General features: G+C 36.4%; 1 protein-coding gene across 1 annotated transcript in view; it reads left to right on the plus strand.

Moving 5' to 3' along the window:
• Positions 1–24,877, plus strand: part of NLK (nemo like kinase) — a 129,841-nt gene that overhangs the window by 44,495 nt on the left and 60,469 nt on the right. Inside the window, exon 2 of the mRNA XM_027519671.1 lies at positions 24,094–24,223. Coding sequence (XP_027375472.1) covers positions 24,094–24,223 — 130 coding nt within the window. The remainder of the gene's footprint in view (positions 1–24,093; positions 24,224–24,877) is intronic.

Raw genomic sequence — 24,877 nt, forward strand, 5'->3', positions numbered from 1 at the left:
CACCTCTAAATGAATGTTTACAGGATATTCCAGACTAGTTGACAAAGCTTTCTTTCTTGGCACTTTGCATTTGCTGATTCTGTAATTTTTTAAAGCATGGACTGAGTTTCAGTTTATTAGTCTTCCTTAGAACTAGAAATTACCTAATCCCGCACCTTGCGATTTTTCCTTAATAGATAAGGACCTGAGGCCCAAGTAATACAAACCTAAAAAGTGTGTACTAGAACCTTCTGTTACTCCTTTATCTTTTACAGAGCAAACTGTAAGTAAATTATTAAAATAACTAATTAAATGTGTGGATCAGAGCTCTTTTGAAATGAAATAGTTGCTCATATCACATCTTTTGTGACAATACAGAGTAAAGTCCAAAGGTTCTTTTTTTCTTTTCATTAATCATCATAAGAATTAAACAGAAAATATAGTCTCATATGCCCAAACTGGGGTAAAAGAGGACAGGAATGATTAGTTTTCTTCTAATGTTAGAAATCTGACTGTTGTGATAGTTTCTGAATCATAACTCACACAGGTAGAGGATAAACATTTTTGTGAAAGATACCAACATAGAAGCAATTAAGAAGTGTATTTTCGTATATCAGTCAGGACATGTATATTATTGGGCCCATCATTTTAATTGAATGGATGTCTTCTCATTTATCCGATCACCTATTACTGGACATACAAGACTTTTCCCAGTTATTTGTCGTCATTATGAAAAATTTTGTAGTACCATGTAGACCATACCAAATAGTCTTACATTTTTCTGATAATTTCTTTAGTAAAAAAAATTCCTAGAAATAGAATTACTGAGTCAAAAGGTCTACTCGTTTTTAAAGAATTTAGGTATACAGTGCCAAATTACTCTCAAGAAAGATGCTAATTAATGCCCTTCATCATAGGGTAATTTTTGTAAAGTCAGTTTGAGAAAAAATAATAGCTCCTAGTTTCAATATCATTTTTTGTACTAGTGGAGTACTGTATCTTTTGTTTTCTGGTAGCGTGTTCTTTTTCTTAAAGTTTATTTATATACAATAAAATTCACTCATTTTAATGATAGACTTTGATGAACTTTGTAATTGTGTTTGTGCAACCACAATCAAGACATTAGAATGGGTCTCTAACCTGAGAAGTTTTTTCCCATTGCTTTGTAGTTGGTCCCCTCTCCCACGTGCAGCCTCAGGCAACCATTGGTCTCCGTTCTGTCGCTGTGGTCTTGTTTCTTCTAGAGTTCCAACCAGGTGGACTCAAATAGTACATCATCTTTTGTGTTTGACTTCTTTTACTTAGCGTAATGTTTTGAGATTCAACACGTTTATTAATATTTCATTTGTTTGTAATATTGAGTTGTATTATATATACTATGAATGTACTAAAATTTATCATTCATCACTTGATAGACATTTGGAGGGCACTGAATTTTTGGTTATTATGAATCATGCTGTTATGAATTTTTGTGTGCACGTCTCTATGTGGATGTATATTCTAACTGTTCTTGGGTAAATACCTAGAAGTGGAATTGTTCAGTCATGTGTTAAGTATATGCTTATTTGTAAGACACTGCTGTACTGCTTTTCCAAATGTCTGTATATTCTACATTTCCACCAGCCATGTATGAGAGTTCAAGTTGCTCCAAGTCCTCACCACCCCTCTTGTCAGTCCTTGTTTTCCCCACTCCCTTATGAGCTTACATTTTATTGGAATAGAGAAACATGTCCATAATCACAGTGTGGTGTGGTTAGTGCTAAAATGTCAGTCTTGTTACGCTTTTGCCATTCTAGTGCGGGTGTGTAGTAGACTCTCACTGTGGCTTTAATTTGCGTTTCTTTGACTACTAATGTTGAATATTTTTTTCTTGTGCATCTCCATCTGCATATCTTCTTTTATAAAGTATGTAACTCTTTTGCACATTTTAAATTGTTAATCTTTTTACTATTGAAAGAGATATGTGTATTCTGCATACAAGCCTTTCGTCAGGTGTTTTAAAAATATTTTCTCCCATTTAGTAACTTGCCTTTTCATTTTCTCAGCAGTGTCTTTAGAAGAGGAAAAGTTTTTTGGTTTTGGTTTGTTTTTCTTTTCCATATGGTTTATTATTGTGGCCATTTTTGGAAAATACAGCCTGCTACACTTCTTTTTCGGGAACATGGTTTATTCTGTTTGTTGAAGTTATCTTTTGTGTTTTTCAGTAAAATTGGCATTTTTATCCATCTATACCCATTATGTATCCTCACCCCTTATTAGATTATTAGATTTATTCCTGCATATCTTGAATCATTGAGGATCTTTTTTCCCTATTATATTTTTTTCATTTTTTATATGATTTTGACATTGAAAAAGGTTTTGTCCTTGCAAAGCAGATTAGTAGAACATTTCCAGTGTTATATAAATTTATTCTACCTTCCTTATATACTATAGTACCTCTTTAGAAGACTTTAAGAACAGCCATTTCAAAAGGCAAGTAGCACTTTTAGTTTTTTGGTCCAGTTTAAGAAAGTTTAGAAGTTGTCTTTCTGTTCTAAACAACCATGCTGAAGTAGAAGGAAGTTTTATTTTGTATCATTCTTGTAACTTTATATATAGTGTTAAAAATGTTGTGAAAGTGACAGGTCCTGTAGCTTTCTCTCCAGAAGTTTAGACATAGAGATTATGCATGTCGTGCCTTTTTACTGAGTTAAAATCTTTCTGCACTCACTTTTTAAGGTTATGCTTTACTCTCTTTTCTGAAGTTTGAAACTTTGTTTTATGAAAACTTTTGTTTGAAAGTTAATTTGTATTCAGCCATATATTAAATTATTTTAAGTCCTAGAGATTTAATTAAGGAAATTTTTATATTTGCAGGTGATATAATAGATTTGGAAATATGCTTACATTTTAAACTTTGTCTGTTTATCACAGTGGTAGCAAACTAAAGTCATTGCACTTTTGAAACTAAGTTCTCAATGAATACTTTAGAAAACAGGCAAAAAAATCTACTCTCTTCCTGAACTTACTAGTGTTCCAAGGGAGATAGTTTTGGTTTTTAAAATTTATTTCTTTGGCTACATCGGGTCTTCCTTGGGTCACACAGAATCTTTAGTTGTGGTGCACAGACTCTCTAGTTGTGGCACATGGGCTCTGGAGTGTGCGGGCTCACTTGTTGCAGCTCGGGGGGCTTAGTTTTTCCAAGGCCCATGGGATGTTAGTTCCCTGACCAGGAATTGAGCCCACGTCTCTTGCATTGCAAGACAGATTATCAACCATTGGAGTAGTTGTAAAGCTGCTTTTCTAACTTCTTTCTGAGAGCAGGCCTTGGGTAGTTCTTATTTCTCTGGTTTGTTTCTCCTGGGGATTTGTGTGACCTGATAACAAACTGCTATATATAAACAATCATTTCTACTTTATCAAAGCGGGGCCAGTCATTGGAAGATGGGGGCTAGGTTTTAGTTATCATTATTAGATGTTGTAAGTGGTAGTTTTCAGATAGACTTTTTTTTGGCAAATGAACTTGACGTTTCTCATCCTCATGACTTTGATGGTTAGTTTCATCTTTCCTGAAGTGAAACTGACAACAAGCAGAGCAAGGCTCTCAAGGAACGACTCAGGATTCATGCAGAAGTAATTTGCAGTTATTTGATAGGCAGTGGTAGTTAGTAATAGTCTTGAAATCTTTTTACATGGAATCTCATAGTTTTAGGATAGCCTTTCTTTTCCCTGGGGTACCATTTGGATATGAGTAGCAAAAGAAACTCTTTTAAAACAAACTCTTGTTGTCCTCGTTCTAAATTCATTTTACGATTTTCTGTGGTCACCTTCTCTGACCTCCCACTACTAAAACTGTTGCACCATTGAATCCCAGTTTAGTTCTGCTAGCCTTCTGTTCTTCAGGTGTTTTTTTAAAGGTGTTCTCAGTAAAATGCCAGGCAGCAGACCATTTTCCTTTATTCAGCTGCATTCTGCATGACTGTCTCTTAATTGCTATACTGAATCTTCACCTTGGTTCAAAGTTTTCTGTCTTAGCTGAATGGAAAGGAAACAGGTACCTCCTTTCACCCAATGCTGTCTTTCAAATTCATATCCCAGAGGAGGATTGAAAATCTTCCTACCACGTAATAATATACACCTGATATTCTAGCTGTGGTGTAACAGGTGGCTTTCAAACATGGCTAATGAGCTGTGGCTGAAGCAAATACATTCCTCTTATCTGAGATTTTATAGTTTGTAATAGTATAATTTATATTATAAATATATATATATGTATATAAACTGGCAACATAAAATTTTAAAATCATTTTTTGGTCCAAAGGCTAGAATGCTTTCAGATCTAAATCTAGGATGGTGTTTTCTTCCCTCCTGCTGTCTTTTCAAGTGGGAGAAAATATGGATTACTCTTCAAAGGGTACAGGTGTCATTTGCTGGTGAAAAATAGATTTGGGAAAAAGTAAGGAGTCAGTCATCAGTTACACCCCTGCCAGGTGTCTGGGCAGCCAAATCCTCCCCCTGCCCTCTCTTGAGTGAGTGATAAAGAAGACCTGGTGATTTACCCATCCATTGGCCATAGAAGAAAGCCCTTGTTATCTGTTACTAGCAACATTTGATTCCACCCTCAATTCCCCAGGTGCATCTGGGGTAGACATTGATAGCTAATAATTATGATCATCCTGCTCATTTAGAGCCGGTTTGCTCCCTGCATCATGCCAGCAGGTTTTACTGCCCAGAGCCAAGGCTGAATTTAGCCCTATATTAGAACACCAAGATAGGAAAAATGTTAGTTTGCAATGTTGATGTTTCTGTGGGGGTGATTTATTTCGTTTCCTTTATTGCACTATTTATCACAGTTAAAAACAAAAAATAGAATATATTATAGTCTTTACAACTTTTTCAAATACAATATGTTTTCTAAAAATTATCCTGCATCTAAAGCATCCATATTATAGTTGAAGAACCTAGCATAAGATACACCAAATGATGATTTGTGTACCTCATTATATCTAGTTTATTGAAAACGTACCTCAAATTACTTATTTCTTAAATTGTCTTAGTTTGGGAATTCCCTAGCAGTGCAGTGGTTAGGACTCTGTGTTTTTACTGCCAAGGGTATGGGTTCAACCCCTGGTCGGGGAACTAAGATCCCACAAGCTGCTCTGTGCAGCATCCCCAAAAATTATCTTAGTTTTTATTATAATTCTGCATATTCAGAGCTTATTATCCTCAACTAAATTGTTTGTTATGCAGTGTGCTTTATATGAACAAAAGTGTTTCCATGTACATTACTGTTTTTAAATCATTTTTAATTCATATATAATGAAAATACATAAAGTGGTTGTCTCAAAATTTCCTTTGTAAAATTGGGATGTCTTACACACCATTCTTAAATGTCAGCAGATGCTTTCTAGGCTACATACAGGAAACAACGGGAAACAAAATCTGATAAATGCAAGCGCTATATACCAGAGTGCTCAATTAGGACACAGCATCTCCCCATTAGAATTCCAAATCAAATAAAACAAAAGTTGTTCTCAGTAATATAATAAGATAAATTTTTGAGAGAATGAAATGGAAATATCAATAGTATGCATATGTGCTTTAGTGTACAGATTTGAATACACGACTGAGCGACTGAACTGAATTTTTTAGTAAATACTTTTAGCATAAATTTTAAATACAGCATCTTCAGATTATGGTACAATAAACTAAGAAGTAGCAAAGCATAGCAGGTTTTCAGCTAGATGAAAAGGAGAAATGCTTACTACAAAAGGTTATGTACTACTTGGTAAACATAAAACCCCCCTCACCAGTTATTCAGCTCATAAGACTGGCAAAGCTAAACTTATTTGTTCGATTCTACCTGTTTATTTCGATAAGAAAAAAAAAAAATCTGTATATAATAGTTAATCTCAAAAGGATCTAAGAAAACAACAGAGCAATAAGGTAGACAAAATTAAGATAACTAGGGAAATGGATGAAAGTGAAAGTGAAGTCGCTTAGTCGTGTCCGGCTCTTTGTGGCCCCTTGGATTATAGTCTACCACACTTCTCCATCCATGGGATTTCCAGGCAAGAGCACCAGAGTGGGTTGCCATTTCCTTCTCCAGGGGATCTTCCTGACCCAGGGATCGAACCCAGGTCTCCCACATTGCAGGCAGACGCTTTACGCTCTGAGCCACCAGGGAAATGGATAGCGTTTATAAAACTTAGAAACTAGGCTTTAAATTTTTAGAACACTATACAGCTAGATATTTTGAATAACTCAATAGGAAACACAGGATAAGTTACTAGGATCACTAGTGAGTATTTTATAATACATAATACCTACATCATATAAATAGCTACCAAACACTGAAGGCTACTAATTTATTTTGTGAGGCAGACAGATGCGGTGCCTGATAAGGACAGAATATAAAAATGAAGGCCAGTCTTCCAACAGGAACATGAAATAATGCTCAGCATCACTAATTTTTAGAGAAATGCAAATCAGAACTACAGTGAGGTACCGTCTCAAGCTGGTCAGAATGGCCATCATTTAAAAAAACCAAAAATCTACAAATAACAGATGCTATAGAGAAAGGGGAACGCTCCTACATTGTTGGTGGGAAAGTAAATTGATGCAGCCACTGTGGAAAACCGTATGATGGTTCCTCAAAAAAAAACAAGAGTTGCCAGATGATCCAGTGGTCCCACTCCTGGGCATATATCCAGACACAACTATAATTTAAAAAGATGCATGTACCCCCTATGTTCACAGCAGCACTATTTGTAACAGCTAAGACATGTGCTCGTGTGTGCATATTCTTTTGCTTCAGTCATGTCCAACTCTTTGCAAGTCTATGGACTATAGCCCATCAGGAGCCTCTGTCCATGGCTTCTCCAGGCAAGAATACTGGAGTGAGTTGCCATGCCCTTCTCCAAGGGGTCTTCCCAACCCAGGGATCAAACCCACATCTCCATTGCAGGTGGATTCTTGACCGCTGAGCTACCGGGGAAGCCCAGCCAAGGTATGAAAACAACCTAAGTGCCCATCAACATGGAGAAGGCAATGGCACCCCACTCCAGTACTCTTGCCTGGGAAATCCCAAGGATGGAGGAGCCTGGTAGGCTACAGTCCATGGGGTCGTGAAGAGTCGGACACGACTGAGCAACTTCACTTTCACTTTTCACTTTCCTGCAGTGGAGAAGGAAATGGCAACCCACTCCAGTATGCTTGTCTGGAGAATCCCAGGGATGGGAGCCTGGTGGGCCACTGTCTATGGGGTCGCACAGAATCAGACACAACTGACATGACTTAGCAGCAGCAGCCCATCAACAAATGAATGAATAAAGAAGATGTCCATATATACAATGGAATACCACAGAAAGAATGAAATAATGCCATTTGCAGCAACATGAATGGACCTAGAGATTATAGTAAAGTCAGAAAGACAAATACCATATGATATCACTTATATGTGAAATCTAAAATATGACACAAATGAACATATATACAAAACAGAAACAGACCCAGAGACATAGAGAACAGACTTGTGGTTGCTAAGAGGGAGGGTGGGTAAGTGAGGGATGGATTGGGAGTTCAGGATTACCTGATGCAAATTATTATATATGGAATGGATAAACAAGATCCTGCATATAGCAGGGAATTATGTTCAATATTCTGTGATAAGCCATAGTGAAAAGCAATATGAAAATGTGTGTATATATATATATATGTATAACTCACTTTACAGCAGAAATTAACACAACATTGTAATTCAACTATACTTAAAATGTTTTTTAAAAAGGCCAGTCTTGAATGAAAAAAATGTAGTAAAATAATGTAAATAGAATGCATATCAAAAGGTATTCAACATTTTAAAAAATTACCAAGATCAAGTGAGATTTAGTATGGAAATTCACGATTGCTTTAGTGTAAGAAAAACTGTTATCTTAGTTCATTTCATTATTGGGAGAAATGGTAAAAGCAGTTAAACCAACATTCGGGATATAATATTCTAGGCACTGAGCAGATACAATAAAACGTTTAGTAGAATCCTTGCTCTCAAGGATTTTATAACCTGGTAACTTAAAAGTGAAAATTAGTGGAAATGATTATGCCTCCAAAATATTTTTAAGAGATTCTAAAAATATTTTATAAAAATCACTCACTTCCAACAACTCTAAAATATATAAAGGAAATAAGTTTTCTTTGTATTAAAAAGTTTCCTATGTATTTTGTCACTAAAACTTGACATCAGCCCAAATGGAAAAGTAGAGGCATCTTCCATTAAAAAACAAAACAAAAATCTCGTATCAATTGCCAGCCAGTTATGTGTTAAAAAAAAAATGATGTAAAGATAAACACAGGAAGGAAATTAAATGATCACAATGCATATAATAATTACATACCTAGAAAATTTAAAGAATTCAACAGCATAGTGATTGAATTTAGTGAAGTAGCAGTTTTTCAGTTAATGTATATTACTGTATTTTAACAATAGATTATATAACAATAAACATACACTTATTTACAATGTTACATACTAAATACTTTTTTGGCAATGCATTTCTAGTGTTTTTAAAAAATAAGTTACATAGTTACCACTGCAGATGGTAACTGCAGCCATGAAATTAAAAGACGCTTACTCCTTGGAAGGAAAGTTATGACCAACCTATGCTATGCTATGCTAAGTCACTTCAGTCGTGTCTGACTCTGTGTGACCCCAGAGACAGCAGCCCACCAGGCTCCCCCATCCCTGAGATTCTCCAGGCAAGAACACTGGAGTGGGTTGCCATTTCCATCTCCAATGAGTGAAAAGTGAAAGTGAAGTCGCTCAGTCGTGTCTGACTCTTAGTGACCCCATGGACTGCAGCCTACCAGGCTCCTCCGTCCATGGCAAGAGTACTGGAGTGGGGTGCCATTGCCTTCTCCGATGACCAACCTAGACAGCATATTAAAAAGCAGAGACATTACTTTGCCAACAAAGGTCTGTCTAGTCAAGGCTATGGTTTTTCCAGTAGTCATGTATGGATGTGAGAGTTGGACTATAAAGAAAGCTGGGCACCGAAGAATTGATGCTTTTGACCTGTGGTATTGGAGAAGACTCTTGAGAGTCCCTTGGACTGCAAGGAGATCCAACCAGTCCATCCTAAAGGAGATCCGTCCTGGGTATTCATTGGAAGGACTGACGTTGAAGCTGAAACACTCCAATACTTTGGCCACCCAATGTGAAGAGCTGACTCATTTGAAAAGACCCTGATGCTGGGGTAAGATTGAAGGCAGGAGGCAAAGGGGATGACAGAGGATGAGATGGTTGGATGGCATCACCAACTCGATAGACATGGGTTTGGGTAAACACCGAGAGATGGTGATGGACAGGGAGGCCTGGCGTGCTACAGTCCATGGGGTCTCAGAGTTGGACACGACTGAGCAACTGAACTGAACTTTGTTTTATTTATCTATTTTATATATTCTCATATAAGAAGGATTATACAGTGTTCATCTTTCTTTGCAAGTTTAATTGGCCAGGTGAGGTAGAGGTGTCCCCTGCAGCAGTAACAAAAATCAAAGCACTAGATGGAGTATGAGTTTCTTTCTAGATGACACCACCCATGACAGTCCCACAGGACCAAGACACAAAATCCCTTGGCCCCCAGAGTCAGTTGAAACATTCCCTATTTGGCAGTCACGAAGATCAGGGCACTAGACATAATACTTTAGCCTAATGTGTATGTGTGAATAACAAAACTTCAATGGCAAACATCAAAGAATTTAGAATAAATAAAGTCTTAAACCCTGACTCATGGGAGGGCCAAATATACTAAGATCCCATGTTTACCTGAGGTATTTAATATCTAACCAAATAAGATACATATCTTAAAATCTTGCCACCAGCAACATCAGTATCACGTGGAAGCTTGTTATAAATGCAGAACCTCATTTCACCACCCCAGACATAGCAAATCAATCTTCACTCTAAGACTTTAAGAATTCTGGGTAATTCTTACATACCTTAAATTACAAAAGCACTGTGATTAAAGCAATAGTTCTTGAATCTGGGTAAAAGTCAAAGTCAGCTGGTATTCTTTGAATTGACGTATGAAATCTATGTGGGTAAATGGAAAAACTGTATAAATATCAAGAGGGAAAAGTATATAGCATGAAATCACAGTAGGGCCTAAAATATTGTAAACAGTATTCTGAGTTGATGATTTGTTAACAGTGTTAGGCATAATTTACATACTATAACATTCACCCATCATGAGTATGTAATTCTGTAATTTTTAGTAAATTTCCACCGTTATGCAATTTTGGAACATTTTCATCACCCCCAAAAGTTAACCATTTTGTAGTCAGTCACTCATTCCATTTCCCAACCCTGAGCAACCACTGATATGCTTTCTGTCTCTCTGAAAGTCTCATCCAAAAATTTCTTATAAAGTGATATCATATATTGTGTGGTCTTTTGTGTTTGGCTTCTCTCAGTAGCATAATGCTTGAGGTTAGCCATTTGAGTGGTAGTTTATAAGGAAGTAGTAGTTTGTTCCTTTTTATTCTGTTGTATAGATGTAGCATAGTTTGTTTATCCATTCACTAGTTGATGGATTTGACTCCAGTTTTTTAGGCTATAAAACTGCTATGAATATTCACATAGAAATCATTGTGTGAACATATATTTTCATTTCCCTTATGTAAATATATGAGTAGATTTGCTGGATCATATGGTAAGTTTATTTTATCTTTTTCAGAAACAACCAAACTGCTTTCCAAAGTGGATGCTTTCCAAAGTGGATTTTACATTTCCACCAGTCACATGTGAGGGTTCCAGTTTTGATTGGAATTACACTGAATCTGTAGATCACTATGGAAAGATTGCAGTCTTAACATTGAGTTTCCCAATTCATGAATATGAAGTGTTCTGTCTTTTTAAATCTTGTGTAATTTATTTCAGCAGTATTTTGTAGTTTGCAGTATGTACGTCTTAACATTTCTTTTGTCAAACTTCTTCCATTAAGTATTTTATTTGATTCTGTTGTGAATGGAATTGTTTTCTTAATTTCATTTTAAGACTGTTCATTGCTGGCATGTAGAAAAAAATGGGTTTTGTATAACAATCTTGTATCCTGCAACCTTGAAAAACCTGTTTGTTCAAGTACTGTTTTTGTGTATTTGTGAGGATTTTTTACATAAAGGATCATGTCATCTGCAAATAAAACCAGTTTTATTTCTTCCATTCCAATTCAGATTTTTTTTTTTAATGGAGGTGTGCTTTTTCCACTGAGGAGAACCTCCAGTAAAATTCAGATAGACATGGCTAGAGCAGAGACCTTTGCCTTGTTCCTTGACCTTAGGGTGAAGCATTCAGTCTCAATTTGAAGAAAGGTATTAGCTCTGTTTTTCACGTGCCCTTTATCAGGTTGAAGAATTTTTCTCTTTTTAGTTTGTTGAATGTTTGTTTTTATCATGAATAGAGGTTGGATTTTATGTTACTGGATTGGATTTCCTACTTGTGGACAAAATGATGTCTCTGTTTTTTAATACACTGTCTAGGTTTGTCATAGCTTTCCTCAAAGGAGTAAGCATCACATCTTTTAATTCTGTCTTTGAGAGTAGATATTGAAACCTCCAGTTCAATTCAGTCTCTCAGTTGTGTCTGACTCTTTGGGACCCCCATGGACTGCAGCACGCCAGGCCTCCCTGTCCATCACCAACTCCCGGAGTTTACTCAAACTCATGTCCATTGAGTCAGTGATGCCATCCAACCATCTCATCCTCTGTCGTCCCCTTCTCCTCCTGCCTTCAGTCTTTCCCAGCATCAGGGTCTCTTCCAGTGAGTCAGTTCTTCGCATCAGGTGGCCAAAGTATTGGAGTTTCAACTTTATCATCAGTCCTTCCAATGAATATTCAAGACTGATTTCCTTTAGGATGGACTGGATCTCCTTGCAGTCCAAGGGACTCTCAGGAGTCTTCTCCAACACCACAGTTCAAAAGCATCAATTCTTTGGCCTTCAGCTTTCTTTACAGTCCAACTCTCACATCCATACATGACTACTGGAAAAACCATAGCTTTGACTAGATGGACCTTTGTTGGCAAAGTAATGTCTCTGCTTTTTAATATGCTGTCATAGCATTTCTTCCAAGGAACAAGCGTCTTTTAAATTTCATGGCTGCAGTCACCATCTGCAGTGATTTTGGAGCCCCAAATAAAGTCTCTCACTGTTTCCATTGTTTCCGCATCTGTTTGTGATGGAACCTGATGCCATGATCTTAGTTTTCTGAATGCTGAGTTTTAAGCCAACTTTTTCACTCTCCTCTTTCACTTTCATCAAGAGGCTCTTTAATTCCTCTGCTTTCTGCCATAAGGGTGGCGTCATCTGCATATCTGAGGTTATTGATATTTCTCCCAGCAATCTTGATTCCAGCTTGTGCTTCATCCACCCTGGCACTTCGCATGATGTACTCTGCGTAAAAGTTAAATAACCAGGGTGACAGTACAGCCTTGATGTACTCCTTTCCCAATTTGGACCAGTCTGTTGTTCCATGTCCAGTTCTAACTGTTGCTTCTTGACCTGCATACAAATTTCTCAGGAGGCAGGTAAGGTGGTCCCATATCTTGAAGAATTTTCCACAGTTTGTTGTGATTCACACAGTCAAAGGCTTTGGCATAGTCAATAAAGCAGAAGTAGATGTTTTTCTGGAACTCTTTTGCTTTTTTGATGATCCAGCAGATGTTGGCAATTTGATTTCTGGTTCCTCTGCCTTTTCTAAATCCATCTTGAACATACTGGAAGTTCACGGTTCGCATACTGTTGAAGCCTGGCTTGGAGTATTTTGAGTATTATTTTTCTGGCATGTGAGATGAGTGTAATTGTGTGGTAGTTTGAGCATTCTTTGGCATTGCCTTTCTTTGGGATTGGAGTGAAAACTGACTTTTTCCATTCTTGTGGCCACTGCTGAGTTTTCCAAATTCTCTGGCATGTTGAGTGCAGCACTTTAACAGCATCATCTTTTAGGATTTGAAATAGCTCAACTGGAATTCCATCAGCTCCACTAACTTTGTTCATAGTGATGCTTCCAAATATAATTAATGATTGGTTGATTGAATTTGTATTTGCCTCTTTGCTATGGTATTTGTCGTCTACGTATCTCATGTTTCTTTTGTTGCTATAATCTTCCTTTATATCTTTTGTCTTAAACAAGTTCATATTTCAAAAATGTATGCTTGTGTTAACTGTTTTTCATTTCACTATTAACTCTTGATTTTTTTTTTAATCCTCTTTTGGTTTTTTAGTTATTTTCTTATTGATTGTTCCAGGAATTGCAGTATGCATCTTAATTTCTGAACTGTCAGTATCAGATTAATACCCTTTTAATTCTGGTAAAATGCAACAACTTTGCTCCAGTATAGCTCAGTTTCCTCCCCAATTGTATTGTTATAGATATATTACATCTATGTTTATTAGAACCAACAGTTGTTCTCTTTATGCACATGTTTGCTATTTTGCCACCCCCCCACTGCAGTTACAGTGTTCCACTGCTGTCTCGTCTCTTTTATATCTAATGAAAAGTCAATCATTAATTGTCTTTTTTTTTATCATTATTTTCTTTGTATTTCAATTACTAACCTTTGTCTTTACCTTGATCTATAGTTGACTGTGAAGTGTCTGGATACAGAACTCTTACGTCTATCCTACTTGGGAGTGTTTGAGCTTTGTATATTGTTCTTCATCAGATTTGGACATTTTTAAACCATTATTTCTTCAATTTTTTTTTTCTGCCCCTTCCTCTCTCATTAGATGTATGTTGGTACATTCACTTTTACCACATAGGTCTCTGAGTCTCTGTTCATTTTTTTTTTTTTTTTTCCAAACTTTTTCATCTCTTGAGACGAATAGTTCTTGAGATTGTGTAATTTCTATGGATCTGTCTTTTATGTTCACTATTTTGTTGTTTTTTTTCTTTCTTCTGTTATCTCAAATCTGCTTTGGGTCCATATAGTAAGTTTTTCGTTCCTAATATTGTACTTTTCAACTTTTAGAGTTTGATTTCCTTTTTTGTAACTTTCTATTTCTGTATTGAGATTTTCTGTCATTGTCATCATATTTTTCTTTAATTCTTTGAACATGTTTGTAATTGATTTTGAAATTTTTCTGAGTACAGTATCTGGACCCACTCAGAAGTAGTTTCTTTTGGGGCTTTTCCCTCTGAGTGGGTCACGTTGTCCTCTGTGTTTGTGGGTTTTAACATGTCTTGTAGTTTGCTTTGTTAAAACTGGACATATTTGATAATATATTGTAACAACCCTGGATCTGATTTCTTTTCAGCCCTCTTCCCTCCTCTCTCTGAAGGTTGTCATTATTGCTGTTATTATATTTGTTTGCTTAATATCTAAGTAACTTGACTTAATATGCCAGATCTTTTTATTTTTTACCCTAGCCTTCTTGGGGTCCCATAGCTTAGCAGTCAGCTAAGTTAAAAGTTGTGTTCAAAACATATTGTTCCAGTAAGGCTTCTACCCTATGCTGAGCATCTGTGAGTGTCTTAGGGTGTTCATCAGGTTTTCATGTATGCCTCAGTTTTTACTTTTTGCTAAGCTTCCCATTTTCCCCTTTATATGTAGGAAGCCTCCTAGTCAGCCCTCAATAGGTAGTTTAGGACCTCTGCAGTCCACCTGCAGAGTTTACCAAGCCCTCTGTGGCTCTCATTTCTAGAATCTCCTTATTAAATTTCTGGATTTCTGTTAGTCTGTACCTCTTCCCAACTGAGACAGCAGGCTCAGGCTAGCAGAGCAGTAAACTTTATCTGTTCTCTTCGAGTTGGGTTTAATAGTTTTACTGTCAGTGCCACTGGGTGTGAGGTTTTGCCTTCCATTTTAGATTACTTCAGCAATCTCAGACAGTGAAGCCACTGGTTTCTGTGGCCAGCCCTGCTCAGGTACAACTGCTGCATAGAGTGTCTTGGGGTGGAGGGTGGATAAGGAATAACCCCAAACAATAACACCTCTGACTCCCTCTGTTCTTACCCAAAGCTCCACGTTTTTCATAAACACTTAAATTTGTCACTTGACTTTAGTTATTTTCTGGAGCCTGGTAATGGTTGTTTCTGGCACACTTGTCCAGTTTTGTAGTAGTTTTGTAAGAAGATTTGCTGATTTCTTCAGTTTGCCACAGCTGGGAATCTTGCCTCCTGTTTTGTATTTGCAGTATTTTGGGGTTTGGTTATTTTTAAAAGGCCAACTAATTAAAAACCTGAAGCACATCTATATATTGTAGCTGCTTCAGCATTTTGCTTCACAATAGAAGTTAGGAGATTGTGATTAGATTAGGGGTGGGACTGTAGTTCTGCTATAATTCTGCTGACAGCATTCTGTGGAATGCTCCTTAATAGCATATTCTTGTGTAATGATGAAGAAAACGTTTGTTTTTTTTTTTAAAGCAAGCAAATTCTTTTGGAATTCTATCAAAACATAAGGAAGATATTATGTATACTCCTCTCTTCAGAATGAACCAGTGGCACAAAGAAAGGTATGACAGAATCTGCTGGGCTAGTGTAGATGTGTATCTTTATGGGGGGGAGAAAGAATCAACCTCTTTAAAAACTACTCATATAGATTTTGATCTAAAATGCTTTTTTAATGCCCAAATTTAATGGGGAGGTTAGCCTTTACCTTTTTACTTATAACACACAGAAAGAATACAAAACAAAACATACAACTCAGTGATTTATCGCAGAGCACACACCTCTAGCCAGCATCCGTATGAGAATAGGACATTAGCAGCACCCAGAAGTCCTCTCTGCTCCGCCCCCATCATTAAGTAACCCCCTTCAAGATAACCATTGTCCTTACATTTTTGGTAACCACTTCCTTTTTTAATAGTTTCTATTGCCTAAGTATGTATCCCTAAACCTTTAAACTTTGCTTGTACTTTTTATATAGAAATCTTACTGTTCATTTGTGACTGTTTTCTTTGGCTCAAAATCGTGTTTGTGAGATTTGTCTATGTTGCTGCATATAGCAGTAGTTCATTTCAGTTGCTGTAAAATATTCCATTATGTGAATATACAACAATTTGTTTATCTCTTTTACTGTGCATGGGTATTTGCGTTATTTCCAGTTTTAAGGGTATTACAAATATGGCTGCAAACACAAACACACACACTTGTTTGCGTTTTAGTGTATAGGTACACACATTACTTTTGTGTGTATACCTAAGAGTCGAATTGCTGGGTTCCAGTATGGATTTATTTTCATTTTAGTATATAAAACCAACCTGTTTCCCAGAGTGATTCTATAAATTTACACTTCAACTAGCAATGTATTAGGATTGACATTGCATCACATCTTCACCAAACATTTGGTATGTATCAGACTTTTAAATATTAGCCATTTTGGTGGTTAAGTCATACTTTCTCTTTGGCTTTAATTTTCATTTCCCAAATGACTAATGAGGTTAAGCTCCTTTTCATATGTTTATTGGCCATTTGAATTAATCCTTTTTTGTGGTGAAATGCCTTTCCAAGCCTTTTTTAAAAATTGATTCTTAAGAGGTCTGTATGTAACTGGCTAAGAGCCCTTTGTTCCTTTTTTGCTACCCTAGCCTTGCTCCTATGGAGAAGGCAATGGCGACCCACTCCAGTACTCTTGCCTAGAAAATCCCATGGACAGAGGAGCCTGGTAGGCTGCAGTCCATGGGATTGCTAAGAGTCGGACACGACTGAGTGACTTCACTTTGACTTTCACGACTGAGTGACTTCACTTTGACTTTTCACTTTCATGCACTGGAGAAGGAAATGGCAACCCACTCCAGTGTTCTTGCCTGGAGAATCCCAGGGACGGGGGAGCCGTCTATGGGATCACACAGAGTCGGACATGACTGAAGCAACTTAGCAGTAGCAACAGCAGCAGCCTTGCTTCCTAAAAGGCTCCTAAAGCCCTTTATTAGCAGAGTCTTAACATGGATCTAGTTGGAAAAACCAAAACATGGTTTGCAGACTCTGAGCCTCGGTATTACAGAGCAATGTTTAGTTTAGAAGCTGAGAAGCACTTGCTTAAGATGGCTGTTCTGTCTGCATAGCCAGCTTTATGATAAGCCAAATGTCTATATATGGGAGCATCTGTTTCTGTGCCATGTTTCTGTTTCATTGGACTGTTAGACTGGCTAAATTACCATGGCTTTATAGTAAGTCTTCATATCTGGGAGAGCAATTTTCCCTTCTCATTCTTTTTCAAGAGTGTCTTTCCTCTTAGCTTTCCTTGGCATATTTTCATTTTCATAAAAACTCTTATACTAATTTGTCTAGTTTTACAAAATGAAAACCATTTTATGTTTTCAATTTCACTTGAGTCTATAAATCAATTTGGGGAGAATTGAAATTTTCACAGTATCAAATAGCTTTCTAATTCATGAATATGGTATATCTCGTCATTATTTATGTCTTTAATTTCTCTCAGTGATGTGTTTTCAGTACTTTTATGTGGAAGTCTTGCATAAATTTTCTTTAATCCCAGTTTTGGCTATTTCTAACATTATTATAAAATTTAAATATTTTTTTCATTTTAATTTTTTTATTTTGCAATTTTGCAAACATACTTTTTCTTTACTTATGAATAATTAGATCCCATTAGCCAGGCTTCCCAGGTGGCTCAGTGGTAAAGAATCTGCCTGCCAGTGTAGGAGATGCAGATTCAATCCCTGTGTCAGGAAGATCCCCTGGAAAGGGAAATGGCAACCCACTCCAGTATTCTTGCCTGGGAAACCCTATGGGCAGAGAAGCTTGGTGGGCTACGTCCACAGGGTCCTAAAAGAGTAGAACTTGACTCAGTGACTAAACAACGACAACCTACCACTCAGGTTCAGTAACTTTAAGATTTGCTTCAACAGTCTTTATTGCTGAAGTATTTTAAAACAAATCTTAGATCTCATATCATTTCACTTATGTATACATAAGAATATACATCTCTAGAAAATAGGGAAATTTAATTTATAATCATAATTTTAAACCATATTCAAGTTTTCCTTTTTATTCCAAAAAAGACTTTATTGTTGGTGTGTTCAGTTTGCTTTTAACTAATAGCATATTGAGACTTATAGTTTGTTATTAAAATATTAGTTTAACCACTAAAATATTAATATCAAATGGTAAAGCATTCTCTTGGGCAATTGAAAACAAAACTTTTTCTGATGATGTGCACAATTTATTACAGTTTTTGACATTGGTAAAGCCATAATCCTGTAAACATACCATGTGAATAAAACTGTCCTTTTCTTTCATTTTACGTCTTCTACATTTATAAAACTAATGTGCAACAAAAATTGCCATTCCTTAATTTAAAAAAATCTTTATATTCATCATTGATCCTGTTACTGAATACATATCTTTCATGAAGTCATCAATGGGATTAAAAGCAAGTACATTTTTGTATAACGTAGTTTTAGTTTTGGTTACCCTTTGTGATCTCCTCTTGCCCAAAGTTTTTAAAATACAAGAAGGAGTTGCAGTTGTGGATTATTTTCCTTTGTGGCTTTGTACAGATACCTTTCCTTCATTGCAACTGGTTTCCTCCCCATACGATATTCACAGGTCTGTTTCTAGGAGAAATGGTAGCTAGTGGATCCTGAAAATTTCCTAGACTTGGCAGACTAGGATGTGTCATGATCACCCTCTAACATTGAAAAGACAATGTGGCAGCTTTTGTGCAGGCAGGTCAGACTCTTACAGAGACATTTTGACAGTGACTGAGAGGGAAAGAGTCTATATGTCTTTTAGAATCTACAGTAAGGATGGAACTAATTAATTCATAATCTCAGGCACCATAAAATATTCCCAAGACAATAATTAGCATTAGATAATTTTTCACCTATAGTTTAACTTATTCAGTGATTATTGGAATGGGGAGTTGAGGAGGCCTTAAAGTTAGATCTTACAATAACAAGTATTTGAAAGTAAATACGACTGCTTGGTATTGGATGGCTTCAGTTCAGTTCAGTCACTCAGTCGTGTCCGACTCTTTGCGACCCCATGAATCGCAGCATGCCAGGCCTCCCTGTCTATCACCAACTCCCAGAGTTTACTCAAACTCATCTCCATCGAGTCGGTGATGCCATCCAGCCATCTCATCCTCTGTCATCCCCTTCTCCTCCTGCCTCCAATCCCTCCCAGCATCAGAAACTCTTCCAATGAGTCAACTCTTGGCATGAGGTAGCCAAAGTACTGGAGTTTCAGCTTTAGCATCATTCCTTCCAAAGGACACCCAGGACTGATCTCCTTTAGAATGGACTGGTTGGATCTCCTTGCAGTCCAAGGGACTCTAAAGAGTCTTCTCCAACACCACAGTTCAAAAGCATCAATTCTTCGGCGCTCAGCCTTCTTCACAGTCCAACTCTCACATCCATACATGACCACTGGAAAAACCATAGCCTTGACTAGATGGACCTTTGTTGGCAAAGTAATGTCTCTGCTTGGATGGCTTACCTATTCTTTATTCTTCCTCCCTTATTAGCACCCCCGGGTGTCTCACTACAGATCAGAATGGCTCAGTGCTTGCTCTCATCTGCTGGGATCATTGCTATTTATACTTACTTAAGCACAGAGTTAGAGGATGTTTAAATTCCTCTTTAACTCTTTCTGTTAAATGTAGCTGTTTTGCTTCTCCCAATCAGTAATATTAGGATATGAGAAAAAAGAATGAACTGTTTCACTGCTTGGTTTGGCTATTGTATAATACCTTTTTTCCTTGTAATTTTCAGATTAACAAATTGGGGGATCGTTTATTTTATAAGTATGTTGAATAAAATGAAGAAGATTGCTTTCTCATGTATAGAGCTAACTCAGCAAATACCAAATTTGGTATTTAAAAGAAAAACCAACATCAGAAAAACCCGACTGATGGAACAGATTATCTAAATATGAAAGATGAGAAACCTTTTTAATATGTTTTTGGGTGGGGGCAGGAAAGCTTAGGAGATTTGTTCTTCTAAATACTATAGTTTGCAACTCTGTAAATTATGTCAGAGTGCACACAGACTAGAGCTTGTTGAAGATCTGGTTAGAAAAACAAAAGAATCATATAAATGATATTCCATATTCTTTAACCTGTAGTGTCCATGAACATATAATAAGTACTGAGGACAACTAAACATTTTCTAGACTTATTTGTTGTCAAAAATTTTGTCTCATAGTTTTTGTTATTGTTTTCTCAACAGATTTCATCTAAATACAAGTAAAAATAACTTTTAAGGAAGTGAATCCCGTGAATGTGAAGGCAATAATCTAAACATTTAGAGTGTAGTTAGGAAGTTCTCCTGAAGAGAAGGATTGGCTGTCCACTCCAGTATTCCTGCCTGGAGAATTCCATAGACAGAGTAGCCTGGGGGGCTACAGTGTAGGGGGTTGCAAAGAGTCGAACACGGCTGAGCGACTAACACTTAGGAGGTTCTGTTACTGAGATGTGTATTGTATTGGTACAGTTGATATAGTAATTGTAGTATATAACAAAAAATAGAGGATTGCTGATTACAAGTTAATGTGGCCAGAATTAGAAGAAAAATTTCTTAATCCAAATTGAACATTCTCATTATAAATTATTATTATTTTTGTTGGATAGTTAAAAACCTGTATCAGAGCCATGAACTTTAAAACAGCTAAAATATATAAAGGGGAAAGATTCTTCACGTAAAGTGAATGAGGAGCATTCATTTCTGGGAGATTCTTGCTGATTAGTTATACTAATTAAAAGATGTTGTAATGTAACATTCTAATACCTGAAAAGTATCCCCAATAATAACTTTTACTCTTGTTTAATTTCAACCCTTCTGCTTGTCAGTAATACAAGTAGATTTGTGGCACTGGTCTCAGCTTCCTGGGATTAAGAAAACTCTACAACAAAACAACCATACCAAATCTAAAAGGCTTCCTGTTTTGGTAGTGTACTCTTTTGACTGACTGTCTCTCTCTCTGAAGAATGGCTCGTGGATTCTTCTGGCTGTTTAAAAAACAATTGAACTTATATTCTAAGTTCAGAGAAGGATTGATGAACCCGAGAAGATATAAGAAAGGATTCTTTCTCACAACCCTTAAAACTTTGTTTTTGTTTTTCTCTTTTGAAAACTTCTAAGTGTTTACAGAATCAAATGTTAATTTAAAACTGAGGAAGTGCCTGTTAGTATAACTGGAATGCCTGTGAAGGTAAGCAGATGAAAGGACAGATGCACTGTTTTATTTAGAGCATATAGTATTTTAGAGAAAGTAACTGGTCATAACTGAATTGTAGGGCGAAGGATAACTCCTTTTTTCTGAAAGGAGGAAAGTTGCCTAAACGTTGTTCATTATCTCTACAGCAGGAACTTCATGAACAAGTGCAGTCGAAATAACCAGGGTATTGCAGCAGCAGAGAAACTAAGCACAGCAAGCCATTCAGTAACAAAGAAAATAAAAGAATTCCTGTATAACAGGCTTCCACACTTATCTGTGTTCTGTGGTACTGTTTGTGCTGAATTAAAGCATCTGCTACCTCAAGTTAAGAGAGAACAAACTCAACATGGCGTGAAATTACTGCACTGCCATTCACATTCATTAGAGTTACATTGTTACCAGCCACAGGCATGACTGGCTTTTGCATGAATAATAACATAAAATGCTGCTTTGTGAATTTTACCTTAAAACATTAGAAGGAATGGTACTAACCCTGAGCCAAGAATGGGTTTATCTTAGAACAGCTTTCCTCACCATGGTAGGGTCAAGACCAGTGAAGTCAGAAGTTGCAAAGAATTTTTGCCGCATGAGGCCTTTGGAAAGGGTATTATGTTAAATCAATTTACTCATTTTTTAAAATTAATATCGTGCAGGTTAGCTATCATTAGACATTAAAAATTACTAATGTGCCATTTGGCAACATCGTAGTGATCATTGATTCAGGCAATAAAGCCATCAATGGGTGCTAAATGTAGTGAGTCAGAGTTTGATGAGGAATATTTACAGTTAGACAAAAGGAAAAAATAAATTTACAGTGTAGAAGCCTGAAAGAACACTTCATCCAAATGATCATAGTTACCATCAGTCATGGGAAAAACTGACTTCATGTGCCTACTAAAGTGATGCACTGAGAAGACATCTGGGTCATTCCCGTTAAAAAATACATTCCCTAGTGGCTCAGATGGTAAAGAATCTGCCTGCAATGCAGGAGACCCCAGTTAGATCCCAGAGTCAGGAAGATCCCCTGGAGAAGGGAATGGCTTCCCACTCCAGTATTCTTGCCTGGAAAATGCCGTGGACAGAGGAGCCTGGTGGGCTACAGCCCATGGGGTTGCAGAGTCAACACAACAGCAGCTAACAGCATCAGCTTGAATCTAATCTTAAGAAAATGTCAGACGCAAATTGAGGAGCGGTCTACAAAATGACTGGCCTGTACTCTTCCAAAATAGCAATGTCATAAAAGACAAAAAAATGCTAATTAACTGTCCTCCATTAAAGAAGACTCAAGAGGCAGTGACTACTATGCAGTGTGTGATCCAGAATTTCCTTTCCTTGCTGTTTCATTGACTTTTTATCTTCTGGTATCCAGGTACCAGATATTTAAATATGAAAAAAATGTAATAGTCAATATAATATTATATTTGGTTGCCTTTGTATTTTGCTTTCCTGTATTATGTGGATTCTAAGCAGTGTTGTGGATTTTGCTTGGTACTTTTTTAAACAACAGTCAAAAATGTTAGGTCTCTTAGTGTAGTTGAATTACATTTCAAGGTATTGAAGAGTTAAAAATGATAATACTTGTTTTACCAAATTTTCTATCAGTGGGAGAAAGTAGAGTCCTCATGCTGTTTTAAAAATACTAGGATGCACCATTTAAGAGTAACGAGAACTCAGGAAAGGAAGTAGCAATCACTAGGATAAATTTGTAAAGTGATGATATTCATAAAGAAGTTTGGTATGGTTTTTAGACAGTTAAATAAAAGGAATGCTTTATTTTCAGAAAAGTAATTTGATAAGTGTCTTATTTCCTCCTGGACAAGAGGAAGAAATAAACTGAGTAATTGTAGTTAAGTAAATAATTGAATAAAGATGGCTTCTAGTATTATATCTGTTGAAGAGCTTTGTCCTCAGACCTGTTCTAAACTTTAATTAATAACTTAGATAAAGGCATTGGTGACATACAGACCAAATTTCAAAACGATAGAAATCTGGGAAGAGGAGCCAAATCATCGAATGACTGAAAGAGAAAGTGAAAGATAACGGTAGCCTAGAGTGATAATTATCTAGCAAAATAAATCTGACAGGAATGAATTCTACAAAGACAACCAGTCATCCATGATGGATAGAAGGCAAAAAAAGCTTTAGATTAATTCATGGAAGCTCAGTTAGCCAAATGGCCAATTGGCCATAATTACCAAAAACTTTGACTTAATATGTATCAGTTGGGTCCCGTCAGAAAAATGGAAAACACGTTAGTACTTCAAACACAGGGAACTGTAACGCAAGGAATTGGCAATATAGATGTTAGAAGGCTAAAAGAAATTTCTAGGCAGACACTGAGTTATTAAAGAGAGAGTAACTGCAGGAGGCAGCTATCATACCAAGAACTGAGAAAAGGGAAGACGTTATCATGATAACCAAGATGCCACAGCCCTAAACTCCCACTCAGACTTACGAGGGGACACGCTGGTGTCCTGAAATGTCCTAGAAACCGTATTACTAAAAGATGTTCATTTACATAAGAAATACTGCAGTTGTAGTCTCTACACTGAATTAAAAGTGACCACGTTTGGTTCTGAAAAATAAAGCATAAAACTAATTTGACTTCAATCATGTTAATGTTCTATACTTTTTCCCTCATGTCTAAAATAGCTTTACCATTAATAGCCTTTCTACCTCAGATGTATCGCTAAGTGACCTCTCCGGAAGATTAAAGTTTTTATAGAAATTTAGGGATTTAAAAAAAAGAAGCAGCATGGCAAATGAGTTGGGTGGGCTAAACATTCTGTTTGGTTATACTTTTTTTAATCTTTCTCACTGATACCTTAAGCATTATTAAGTGGATTTAATATTGAGTGTTTCAGTATAAAGGTATCTGTCATATGATGAAACATTGAAGAGCAAAGTTTGGAATTGATTTCTCTTTTTTTCCTCTCCCCCTAAATATTGTGTCTTTAGGTCAGTAACAGATCCAAGAGATGGAAAGAGAGTAGCACTCAAAAAGATGCCCAACGTCTTCCAGAATCTGGTCTCTTGCAAAAGGGTCTTCCGGGAATTGAAGATGTTGTGTTTTTTTAAACATGATAATGTAAGTGAAGTTGGTGTTTGGGATAACTATTTCCAAAGCATGTTTAATTATGTTAGTAAAGAGCAGAAGAGACTTAAAAAGGGTACATTACCGTATTAAGGGATTTGGAAACCTGAGACAAAATAGACCTTTTTTGTGAATGAGCAAATTTAAATGAATTCTAGGATTTATTGATTGACAGAAATATTAATTGATATAAAGCAAATGTTAAAACTTAGCTTGGGAACAGTGCTAATACTCGACGTAAAAATAGAGTATAATATGTAGTCTGAGTGATTTAAATAGAAGTAACTGGCCCCTGATTTTAAATGCCTTATTTTTATCTTTTAGTATTTTAAATCAGAGTTGAGTTAAAGATATACGAAAAAGTTTTTCCTCTGGAAAAAAAAAAAAAATACAGCTCTTAAAGATAATATGGGTTATCTTATTTATTGCTCTGTGTAGAAATGTCAGGACTCATGGGGAAAGAGAATCATAGTGGTTTGAGAGAGCTTCTCTTCAACTAATCCTGAATTAAAAGTTTGATATATGTAAAATTTCCCTGGCGGATGTTAGTGTTAGACTGTTAGTTTTCAATTTCATATGAAAAGAAAAACTGCCTGAAATTCTGCATTTGGTTCTCAACCTGTGCTGTTTTAATTGCTGAAATAAAAG

Source organism: Bos indicus x Bos taurus, chromosome 19 (assembly GCF_003369695.1).
Source record: "Bos indicus x Bos taurus breed Angus x Brahman F1 hybrid chromosome 19, Bos_hybrid_MaternalHap_v2.0, whole genome shotgun sequence".
NCBI lineage: Eukaryota > Metazoa > Chordata > Mammalia > Artiodactyla > Bovidae > Bos > Bos indicus x Bos taurus.